This window comes from Sorghum bicolor, chromosome 5, assembly GCF_000003195.3.
Source record: "Sorghum bicolor cultivar BTx623 chromosome 5, Sorghum_bicolor_NCBIv3, whole genome shotgun sequence".
In the NCBI taxonomy this organism is placed as follows: Eukaryota; Viridiplantae; Streptophyta; class Magnoliopsida; order Poales; family Poaceae; genus Sorghum; species Sorghum bicolor.
Window position 1 is genome coordinate 70,333,205 of NC_012874.2, and position 10,847 is coordinate 70,344,051.

The window sequence follows — 10,847 nt, forward strand, 5'->3', positions numbered from 1 at the left end:
CCGCATCCAATACAAAGTCCTCATAGCTCATACACTCATGTCCAATTACTAAGGTTCACTCAAAAAAATTTGCCCCCCGTACAATGCAAAGACATTTACCTAGTAATAAATAAATTTTAACTGTAGGGGTTTTGGGCCATCCAGGCTCTTCAAAAAAAAAAAAAAAAAGCTAACACCAGGGGCAGCTGTGTTAAGTCAATTGCCAATGTAAATGGATCTCCAAGGATGTTGGAAGCCCTATGCTAGAAAGGACACATCTTTTCAGTCCTAGGGCAGTGTCAGTTCTGAAAACTGCCTAAGACCGACCATAGATATCATCTCCGCTGTAGTGTATGTTTAACGAAGCAGTAATAGAAAAGCTTTGTGTGTTTTTAATGTGTAAAAGTTGAACAGAACTGTATTTATGCTTCATAGTTGATAAACAAACTGACGTGATAGGACCGACATACAATTCAAAAGAGCCAACGCATGCATTCTTCTTCAGTGCATTTTTACATCTGTAATGTACTTTGCACTAAAACCATGAAAGCTTTTTTGACATTAAGGCACGTGAAAAGGATAAGACCACCAAAAATCAGTGGAGTGTTCAGTTCTACTGGGGTCTTCACATTTCAATTGGAACATCATAAGGCGTCGCAACAAGGTGTAGCTGGTTGCGTCTCCTTGCTGTTGAGCCAACTATTGTTTCCATGTTGACCTCCTCTGGGAGCATTTTGCCTGGAAGGCTCCAATCAAAGTAGTAGAGAAGCCGTGCCACTATGAGCTCCAATGTGGCCATCCCGAAGCCCGAGCCAGGACACATCCTCCTCCCACTACCAAATGGCAAGTAATAAAATTCTGTGCCTCTATATTCAGCCATTGTGTTCTCAAATCTTGCTGGCCTGAACTCCTCAGCATTGTCCCAGTACATTGGGCTTCTTGCAATTGCCCATGCATTGATGATCACCCTAGAACCTTTTGTGATCTCAAACCCACCAATGTCACAGGTGTTCCGGCAGAGACGGGGTAGGAGAAGGGGGAGAGGTGGGTGAAGCCGTAGTGTCTCCTTGATCACCATCCTCGTGTAGTGTAGCCTGTCCATACAAGATTCATGATGATGAGGGTTTATGTTGTTAAAGGCTTCCCGCACCTCTGCTTGCGCCTTAGCCATTTCTCCCGGATGTCGCATGAGCTCGGACATGACCCACTCAGCTAAAGATGAAATTGTTTCTGTCCCTCCTGTGAATAAATCCTACATTTCATTGATAGAAGAACAGTCAAAATGATGCATGAGGAAAAAAAACTGCTACCATACCCTAGTACTTATAAGTTTCAACTTTCAGTTTGAAACAGGAGATCCAAACTTTCAGATTAGTCTGCTGCTTAAGTTAAGTTCCTAGATAGTTGCATTCTATATCTGATATATAGTAACCGGCCTGTACTAGATCTGATATATAGTAACCTCTAATCCTTTTATGATGCCAAATATTTTTGGGTAGTTAGCCTCACAGTGCAGGACCTACAAATATGATGGCCTTGATGTTGGTGTTGTTGAAGGGGAATTCTAGGTCCTCCTCATCCCGGACCCTCAGCATGATGCTCAGAAGATCATTTTCTGCAGCAGCCTCATCCTCTCCTCCACCACTCTTAACCTTGCGTTCCTTCCTCCTCTGTTCACAGTCTTCGATGATCTTGTCGAACAATTCGTCGAGCTGCCGGTGCGCCCTCCACAGCCGGCGTGTCACACCAGTAACAACGTCCACGAACCACAGTGATGGGAACATGTCTGAGACGCAGAAACCCATGCTGTGGTTCAGCGCCACAGCCACTGCGGACAGGAACTGCTCTTTGCGCTCTTGGCTGCAGACATCGCCGAAGGTCGCCAGCGACGTTATTGTGTTGGTGCATGACACCAGCAGCCCACGGATGTTCACAGGTTTAGGTTTATTAGCTCCGGCAGCGGCAGCGGCAGCGGCGGTGGCACGGATCTCTGCAACCAGGGACATGGTTTGCCTCTCCCTGTAGGAAGCGAAGTGCCTGACCTTGCGCGCGCTGAGGAGCTCGATGGTGCAGAGCTTGCGCAGTGCCCGCCAGTAGCTGCCGTACGGCGCAAAGGCCACGTCGAGGTTGCCGTAGCAGATGATCCCCGGGCCGATGAGACACGGCCGTGACGCGAAGTCGAGGTCGTTGGCCTGGAGAACCTCCTGAGCTGCCGCCGGTGAGGAGACGATGACGGTGTCCGTCTGCCCCAGCCGCAGGTACATCACTGGCCCGTGCTTGTCGGCGAGCTCCCGGAGGGCAGCCTGTGGCTGCGAGGTGACCATGTGGTGGATGCTGCCGACGAAGGGGAGAGCCCATGGTCCCGGAGGACGCTTTTTCTTGGAGTTTGCTCTCGGACGCTGCCTCAAGGATGATACAAGGATCAGCAGTGAAAGGAGAAACAGGAAGATGAGGCCGATTCGGCTTATCTCCATGGACGATGCTAGCTGAATAGGAAGATGAGCAGTGAATAAAGGGTATTCAGATTTCTATACGTACAAATGCAACTTATCTCATCGGCATACGATCGAGATGACTTCTACTTATAGTAGAGTATAGTTTGTACTGTATATAAAACTATACTGAATTAGATACGTGTACATCCAAAAAAGAACACAAATCTAGTACAGTAGTAATAACGAATTGTAGTATCTTGAGTATTCTCTTGACATTAATTTTGGACACCAAAGAAACTATCTAAGTTTCTATATTGAACTACCATTATGGCATCGTTGCAATTAAGAGTGTAGTCTACCACTCAATGTCCTTAACAATGCAAAGAGAGCGGTCACAACACAAAGATAATCAAGTTATTTTCTCTGTTGGTATCGAAGAGGAATTTTCTAATGTGTGAGCTGTGGGACTAGTTGTTGATGACTAAGACCAAAATACAAAAAAACATAAGCTCTTCAGAGCTTGTGTCATATCAAAGACGAGAAAAATATAATCATGGAACATAAGACAGACTAGTATGAAATGACGGATGAAACAGCAGGGGAGCCACTGCATGCGCGACCTGATATGTAAGACAAAATGGTATCAACACACATCGAACAAACCCAGGTGGTCAAATATTCCAGTACTGTAGAAACGCATCATACGGGAATGTGCAACACCTTAGATAATGGGCTAATCCTGCCAATCAAATTTAGGTACCTCTCAAGATGTCTCCACCTGCTCTGCTGTGTTTCAATCTGAATCTGGTCAATTCCAGCACATGCAACTGTCGCTGTTGTATTTCATTAACGAGATAGCTAGCTGTCAACAACAGCTCCATTAATATAACATACTCCCTCCGTCCTATAATATAGGATATTCTAGCATTCAAAATTTATTCTCAAATACAAGGCATTCCCGAAATCAGAAACTAGTTTTGCATTTAAAATTTTCTATTTATCAACCAGTCACTACTAATTTTATTGATAATTAATACTGTCTTATATAGAAACAAAGTGAGGATATATGCATCTTTTGTTAATATGTCCTAGAAATTATAGAATACACATATTACAAGGGGAGTATAGAAACTGAGTCCTACGACTTGCCGGATGACGACAGTTGCGCACCATGACCATGACATTTTTGGAGTATTCGTAATATATGAAATACTTGTGACAGCTAATAAATAATGCAAATCATGAAGCTAGTCCACGAGTTAGTTAGAGGAAAGGAAAGCCGCCACACAATGTTTTTAAAAGACTTATACAGGACATGAATAAAGCTTGGGGCAGAAGCTAGCGCTTGTGCGGTTCTAATTCCTTGTTTTGATCTAAGAAGAAGCAGCAGGCCATGCGTATCTGACATTCTTGAGTAGTGTGGTGCTGGTGGCGGCCCATGTGGATCCAGCGAGCCCATAGTGGTGGCCCATGCGGATCCAGTGAGCATGCATGGATGGGTGGCCCATGTGGATCCATTGTGCTCGTGGCGGTGCTCATATAATAATGGAAATTAATAAAGAAGGATAAAAATCAAGCACGAGGTGATCACAATACGTATCTGACATGATGCAGCTGGTTGAGGCAGATGATAGAGATGGAAATAAAGAAAAGCACCAATTATGATCGAAGGATTAAAATGGGCCCCACTATATCACCTAGATAAGAATGAGCTTCTTACGCTAGTAGAAAAGAGTACAACGCCGATGTTCTTCTTTTATACCATAGACGGTTTTAGTTATCACATGTCCAACCGTCTGTAAAGATGGTTACATTTACATTGTGGTAATGTATCTTCACAGACGGTTTTCCACACAAGACGGTTTTTCTAAGGAACCACCACTAAAAATCATATTTCTACATGCGGTTGCTTAAGAAAAAACCAACTATAAAAATAATTTAAAATTGATTTTTTTGAGCTTTTCAAATGACCTCATTTAAAAAAACTATCAAAATGAAAGTTGTAGATCTCGAAAAGTTATGAAATTTTATAGTTGATAATTTTTCATTGAGATCATCTTGTCGTCGAAAACAACGTTTGAATTTCTCAAATTTTGTAAATGACCTCAGATGGAGAAACTACCAATATAAAAGTTGTAGATCTTGAAAAGTTATGAAACTTTATAGTTGACATCTTTTCCATTTGAATCTGTTGGGCCTCAAATAATTAATGTATGTCCAGTTTAGGATAATTTGTGGGGAACTAAACTCTAATATAAACACATTTGAGTGATAGGTGGAGTGGAAGAGGAGGTTACGCGCGAGGGCGAGGTCTGAGGTTCGAATCCCACTAGCCGTGTAGCGCGCAATTTTACGTGAAAGATTGCGCGACTTGTGACTTAGCCAGTGGGAAAAAATTCCACAAGCGATTCCTAAGAGAGTCGTCTCTGGAAATATTTTCTACAGGCGGCTCACAAGGAACCACATGTGGAATTAGCTCATTTCTACTGGCCTCCAACGCAGGCGGTATTGAAAACGCTAGTAGAAATAGGTTACCAACCGCCTATATAGTATTGCCCCTATACTAGTGTGATCTTCGGACCATGCATACAGAGACATGTCTATACCCATTTAGGCTGGCTCTACGACTCGAATATAGATTGAAGATCTAAACGGGTGATCTACGAGTTTAGGGACCGAGATGATACGACTCAATAATTTTAAGAACTTAAACATGTGTTTTATGAGTTTTGATTCCGGCCAAGATGACACAACCAAACAAGTTTGATGACCTAAATGGTTGATTCACATGTTTTGAGACAAGGATGACACAGTGAACAAGTATGATGATCTAAACATATGATTTATGAGTTTAGGGTTGCTATTTTTATAAGTATTTTGAATTTTGAATATTTTAGCTACTAAATGAAATAAAATTAAAAAAATTTCAACTAAGAAACACGGGAACCATATAAACATGTATAAGAGTGATTGCAAGTGCGCATAAGCGACATTCAAGTCAGACAACACCAATGCATTCGTTTAAGGCCACATAGAGTATCTATCGGCTACTTTTGGTTGCTCCAAGGGTACCCTCCCCTTCACTTACCTTGGTTTATCCCTGGGAACGACAAAGCCCAAAATTGTAGATTTCTTACCTTTAGTAAATTAATAAATGTGAAAGGAGGCTTGGGGGGATCTATTCCATGTTAAATCAAGCAGGCAGACTTCAAGTCACGAATGCAGTTTTCTCAGCTTTGCCAACCTTCTACCTTGGAGCTCCCAAAAGCAGTCATAAAGCAAATTGATAAATTCAGAAGAAATTGCTTGTGGAGGGGATCTAATGTAAATGGACGAGGAGGGCCCAAAGTAGCTTGGAAAATGGTCTGTAAAGAAAAAAAAGGAAGGAGGCCTTGGCATCATTAACCTACAAGTGCAAAATCAATCTCTGTTGATGAAAAACCTAAATAAATTCTTCAACAAAAAAGACATTCCATGGGTCAATCTAGTGTGGGAAAAACACTAGAGAAATAATAGGCTACCAGGAATTGTGAAAAGAGGTCCTTTTGGTAGAGAGATATTATGAAGTTGTTAGACATTTTCAAACAACTGGCCAATGTTCAAGTCAAAAGCGGGAAAACTTGTTTTTTCTGGCAAGACAATTGGCATCCTAACTCTCAACCGTTGCAGTTGCTCTTCCCTCAAGCCTTTTCCTTTGTCAGAAACAAGCATATCACAGTCAAAAGCAGGCCTTTGAACAGGATGATCTCACCAGTCTGTTTATCCTCCCCCTCTCCCAAATTTCCTTTGATCAAGTACAGGAAATAGATCAGATAAGAGAAGCAACGTCTTTGGAAGAGCACGTCAATGACACCTGGACTTATTCAAGGGGGACCCCGTTTTTCACATCAAAAACTGCTTACAGGCACATCTCAGGTCACCAAGATATTGAGGCGCCTTCAAATGGCTATGGAAGTGTTTTTGCCAACCAAAACACAAAGTCTTCTTTTGGCTCCTAATGAATGATAGGCTAAATACGAGAAACTTACTAAGAAGAAAACAGATGCAACTGGATTCCTTTAGTTGTGTGTTCTGCCTCTCTACACAGGAGGAAACCTTGGAACACTTCTTCTGGCAATGCCCTTTTGCACAACAATGTTGGGGGATTTTAAATCTCAGTACGGTCCAGGGAGAAGGAACCTTTGTTAACATTATGGCAATCAAAGATCAGTTGCAAAGTCAGTTCTTTATGATCGCCATCGTCTTAATGGCATGGACAATCTGGCAGGCCAGAAATGACATGATATTCAACAATAATCAGATGCATTTCCAGCAATGCAGAGAAAGTTTCTTCAAAGAATTACGGCTTGTCGCTCTGAGAATGAAAGTAGGCCTTTCTAATTTTTTTGATCAATGGATCCTAAGCCTGTAATTGATTCTTGCAATAGCTTTCTTTTCTTTCTTTGTTTCTTTGTCTCTTGATTTTGTTCTGTAACTCCTTTCTAACCCCTATGTAACTTCTTCCCTGCTTGTTTGTACTTACTTTTAAATAAATTCCTGCAGGGACTCTAGGCCCTCCAGTTCAGTAAAAAAAAAGTCCTACTGCAGCTCATAAAATTCATAAATTTGAACCCTGGTACACTAGCTCCTAGTTTATTTTCATGGAAAAGATAAAATATTATCTCTTTCCTAGGAGCTCCACCAAAAGAGAGACCTTATTCTTTTATCAAGATGAAATCTGCATTGGTCCAACCATATATGCCTGATCTCCATTATTAAGAAAGTAAACTAGGAACGACGACCATGGTGTCTGAAATGAAGAACATAATTTCATTATATAACAAAGATGTGTGATCCGTATTTTCTTGTACAACCACAAAAACTGACACACACACATGAGGTTCCAACCTGTTTTCTTGTACAACCATGATTTTAGCGGTCGGCAAAGCCCAGTTTTCATGTAGTGCGTACTGCCATATTTCATCTTATATATATAGCTATATATTATATGATGGTAAATATAGAGAGGGTTGAACAATCTTATTATTAATTATGCAACACTGATCCTGCAAAGGTGAGTCCAGAACCTCGAGTGGCCTCCTCAACAATCTTATCCAGCCTCGCCGCCATGTCCACCGTCATGTAGTTTTTCCAGTCACCAACCTTTCCCTTCCTGAAGTACGCCTCATTCCTGAAGGACAGCACCGTAGTGCCATTCTTGTTCACCTCCATGCTCTTCAGACTCTCCAAGCTGCAGAGCTCCACGATCTGCTCCACGACCCCATCCCCCTCCTCCTCCTCCTCGAACGCACACCCCATGAACGCTGCTAGCTTCTTGACATTACCGACCGGATCACCCAGCATGTCTTCGTACCTCAGGAACAGCACCTCGTTGGGCCTCCTCTGGCTCTCATGCCAGAACTCCATGGCGTTGAGCCAGTAGGGGCCTCCAGGGTACCGTCCCTCGCAGAAGAGCTCGAAGACGTCCTCGAATTTGGTCAGGCCTGCTGCCGCCGCCGACGAGTCGCCGACCCAGGCGCCGCCGCCACCGGCAGCGGCCAAAGTCGGTCCCTCCTTGAGGTGGAAGTTCCAGAAGGAGACCAGCATGTCCTTGGGATCCCGGCACACGTACACGAGCCGGCACCCGGAGCCCTCCGCCGTGATGGCATCAGGAAGCAGGGAGTAGGGCACGTGTGTTTGTACCAGCAGTGGCCGTGATGGAGAACGGAGGAGGGCCTCGTCGTCGTCGTCGTCCTTGGTCACCATCATCTCCAGGAAGCCGACGCAGTCGTGGGGGTTGTGGTGCCTGAGCGGGTGCTGGGCGTCGGACGGCGAGTGCGTGGCACGGTTCAGCGTCGCGAAGGCGAGGGCCTTGAGCCAGGTGGTGCCGGATTTCGGCAAGCTGGCCAGCAAGATGTCAGGTGGGTTGGACTTGATGCGTGTGTGAGCGGCAGCGATGGCGTTTTGCATGATCTCGGCGAGCCAGAAGCCTCCGTACTGCCCATGGTTCTCCTTCCTCCTCGCGGTGGTGGTGTTCAGCTGTGTTTTTCAGAATAAGCATTTAGTACGTACTTCAGCTCAATTGATGAAAGAACAAAGAACGGGATTGAATTGCCAAATAAAACTCACCAGAATGTCATCCTCCATGAGCTCCCTCCTGGCGACTGCTGACTCCCCCAACCATCAGAAACTGCATCTGCATGTATATTAATGGAGGTGGACTTTTTTTATTTACCAACAGGTGGTCCCTTTTGCTCGCCTCGTAAAATCAATTTACAGAGACGGTCAACATAAAATAACTGTCTAAAAAATTAATCTATTTTCAAAGACGGTCATATTAAAGGAACTGTCTCCATAAATCAATATACGGAGGCGGGCAGGTTATATGGCTCGTCTCTAAAAATAGTGGCCCAGATAGCCTAAAATTCGGCCCAATATCGCACTCATCATATATATACGATGAGTTAGGGTTCTGTTTCAATTGTTCAGTCTCTCTCCCTCCCTCACATTCCTTCCTCATATGCGCCTCCCTCCCTCCCTCCCTCATGCCCTCCCATCGCACACCCTCTCCCTCCTCTGACTCTATCTTCGACTGGCCCTAGTGGAGGGCCTGGTGGCTGGTGCCACGTACCCAGGGAGTGGAGGCCGTGTGCGCCAGCCGCGAGGGTCCGTGCAATCATGACGGTGGAGGCCGCGCATGCCTGGCCATGAGGTTCCATGCGCTCCGGGCAATGGAGGCCCCACATGCTCGGTGACGGCGGGCATGGCGCCTGGCAATGGCGGCCAGCTAGCAGCGGCACGACACACCTTCGAGCAGCGGCGCGACACCCCTCCCACTCTGAGCAAGGCAAAGGCGCTCCTCTCCAACCCTAGCAGCGGCAGCGGTGCTGGAGCGGGGCCTCCAGTGCCTGCGCATCAGATCCAGTGTTGGGGCTTACTGATCCGACGGATCCAGCCTCGAGGCTCGTGGATCCGGTGAGCTCGCTAGTGTGTCCGCTCTCCGAAGGTGGATCGAGGGCTGGCATAGGCGTGGTGGCAGAGCACCAGTGAGTTGCTCGATCTTCTCCTTCTCCGACGCCAAGCGTGGGGCCCGACCATTTCTCATGGTGCTCAAATCCAGCGAGCAGAGCGGCGGATCCAGCGGATCCGATGAGCAGTAGTAGCCACCCGTGGATGAGCTTGGTTGGCTTGTGGATGGGCTCGGCAGGCCTATTCATATGATTTTATTTTTTTTCTGGTTTTCATAACAATTAACCGAGGCGGGCAAAGCACCTGCTTCCATGGTCTGTGCATTAACCGTGACCTTTCATTAGAGGCGGTTGCTTATGCCTACCTCCAATAATCAAAAGTGACAACCTCCATTAAATTTTATGTACTAGTGTGCCAACCTTGAACTGTATTCTTTTTGCTGTTATGACATAGTGGTGTTTAGTTAGAGCACTCACAATGCAAGACTCTATCACAGAGTCCAAGACAATTAATTACATATTATTTATGATATTTTGCTAATGTGGCAGCATATTTATTGAAGAAAGTGGTGGAAAAAATAAGACTCCAAGTCTTATTTAGACTCTAAGCCCACATTGTTTGAGGTAATAAATAACTTTTAAACTCTATGATAAAGTCTGCATTGTGAGTGCCCTTAATAAATGTACTGTTAATATATTTTGTTCATGTTATACATATATCGTTCTCACCTATGCACGAAGGACAAGTTTGAGGTAGGAGGAAGAATCTCCTAGCTAGCAATACTAAGATGCCCTATATTTAATCAACAGTTGTGTGCATCACTATAGGCCTTGTTTTAGTTCGCGAAAAGATAAGTTTTTAAATATTGTAACATATTTGTAACGATAACAATTAGTGTCCAATCATAGAGTAATTAGGCTCAAAAGATTTGTCTCGCAAAATACATTTAAACTGTACAATTAGTTATTTATTATCTATATTTAATGCTCCATGCATTTATCTAAACATTCGATGGGATGGGGTGAAACGTTTTTGGATGGGATCAACTAAACAACGCATCATTATTAGTACGACTGTGCATCATTATCCTGGTCCTTTTAATTTGTGCATCGATCACTATTGCTCCGATGTGTCACTGATTGCAATCCCTCAGCGGTGCATCTAATTGGGAAGATTCTCTGATAACTTATCAATAGTGCATTTTGTTTCCTAGCCATGGGTGACATCTAAGCAGTGACGCATTTTGTTTACCTGTGTCACTCATAATATATATTTTTGACGCATTATTCCACCTTTCAGTGTCTCCTTTGTGCTGTTTTGGCAAGTGGGCGTTTAGTTAAGTGCATGGTTAATATGTTTTGTTCCCGTAGTACTTATGTCGACCTCAGCTGTATAGGCACGAAGGACATATTTGAGGTAGGAGGAAGAATCTCCTCAGCTATGTTCTATTTCACCAATAATTGTGTACATATGTATACATCATTA

The 10,847-nt window shown here is 44.1% G+C and overlaps 2 protein-coding genes across 2 annotated transcripts; both read right to left on the reverse strand.

Moving 5' to 3' along the window:
• LOC8085991 (9-beta-pimara-7,15-diene oxidase) lies at nucleotides 605-2,453 on the reverse strand. Its single transcript, XM_002451234.1, has 2 exons — nucleotides 1,503-2,453; nucleotides 605-1,231 (listed from the first exon to the last, which is right to left on the reverse strand). The coding sequence occupies exons 1-2, from the start codon at nucleotides 2,451-2,453 to the stop codon at nucleotides 605-607; spliced, it is 1,578 nt and encodes a 525-aa protein (XP_002451279.1).
• On the reverse strand, nucleotides 7,205-8,593 carry LOC8085992 (cytosolic sulfotransferase 10). The gene is made up of 2 exons (XM_002451235.2): nucleotides 8,523-8,593; nucleotides 7,205-8,432 (listed from the first exon to the last, which is right to left on the reverse strand). Exons 1-2 carry the CDS (start codon nucleotides 8,538-8,540, stop codon nucleotides 7,440-7,442), a joined length of 1,011 nt encoding a protein of 336 aa, XP_002451280.2. The 5' UTR covers nucleotides 8,541-8,593; the 3' UTR covers nucleotides 7,205-7,439.

What these genes read in the sequence shown, in the direction of transcription:
- LOC8085991 (XM_002451234.1), bottom strand. Translation starts at nt 2,453, where the DNA reads ATGGAGATAAGCCGAATCGGCCTCATCTTCCTGTTTCTCCTTTCACTG. An exon ending in ACATCAAGGCCATCATATTT is followed by an intron (nt 1,232 to 1,502) that starts GTAGGTCCTGCA and finishes AATGAAATGTAG; the next exon opens with GATTTATTCACAGGAGGGAC.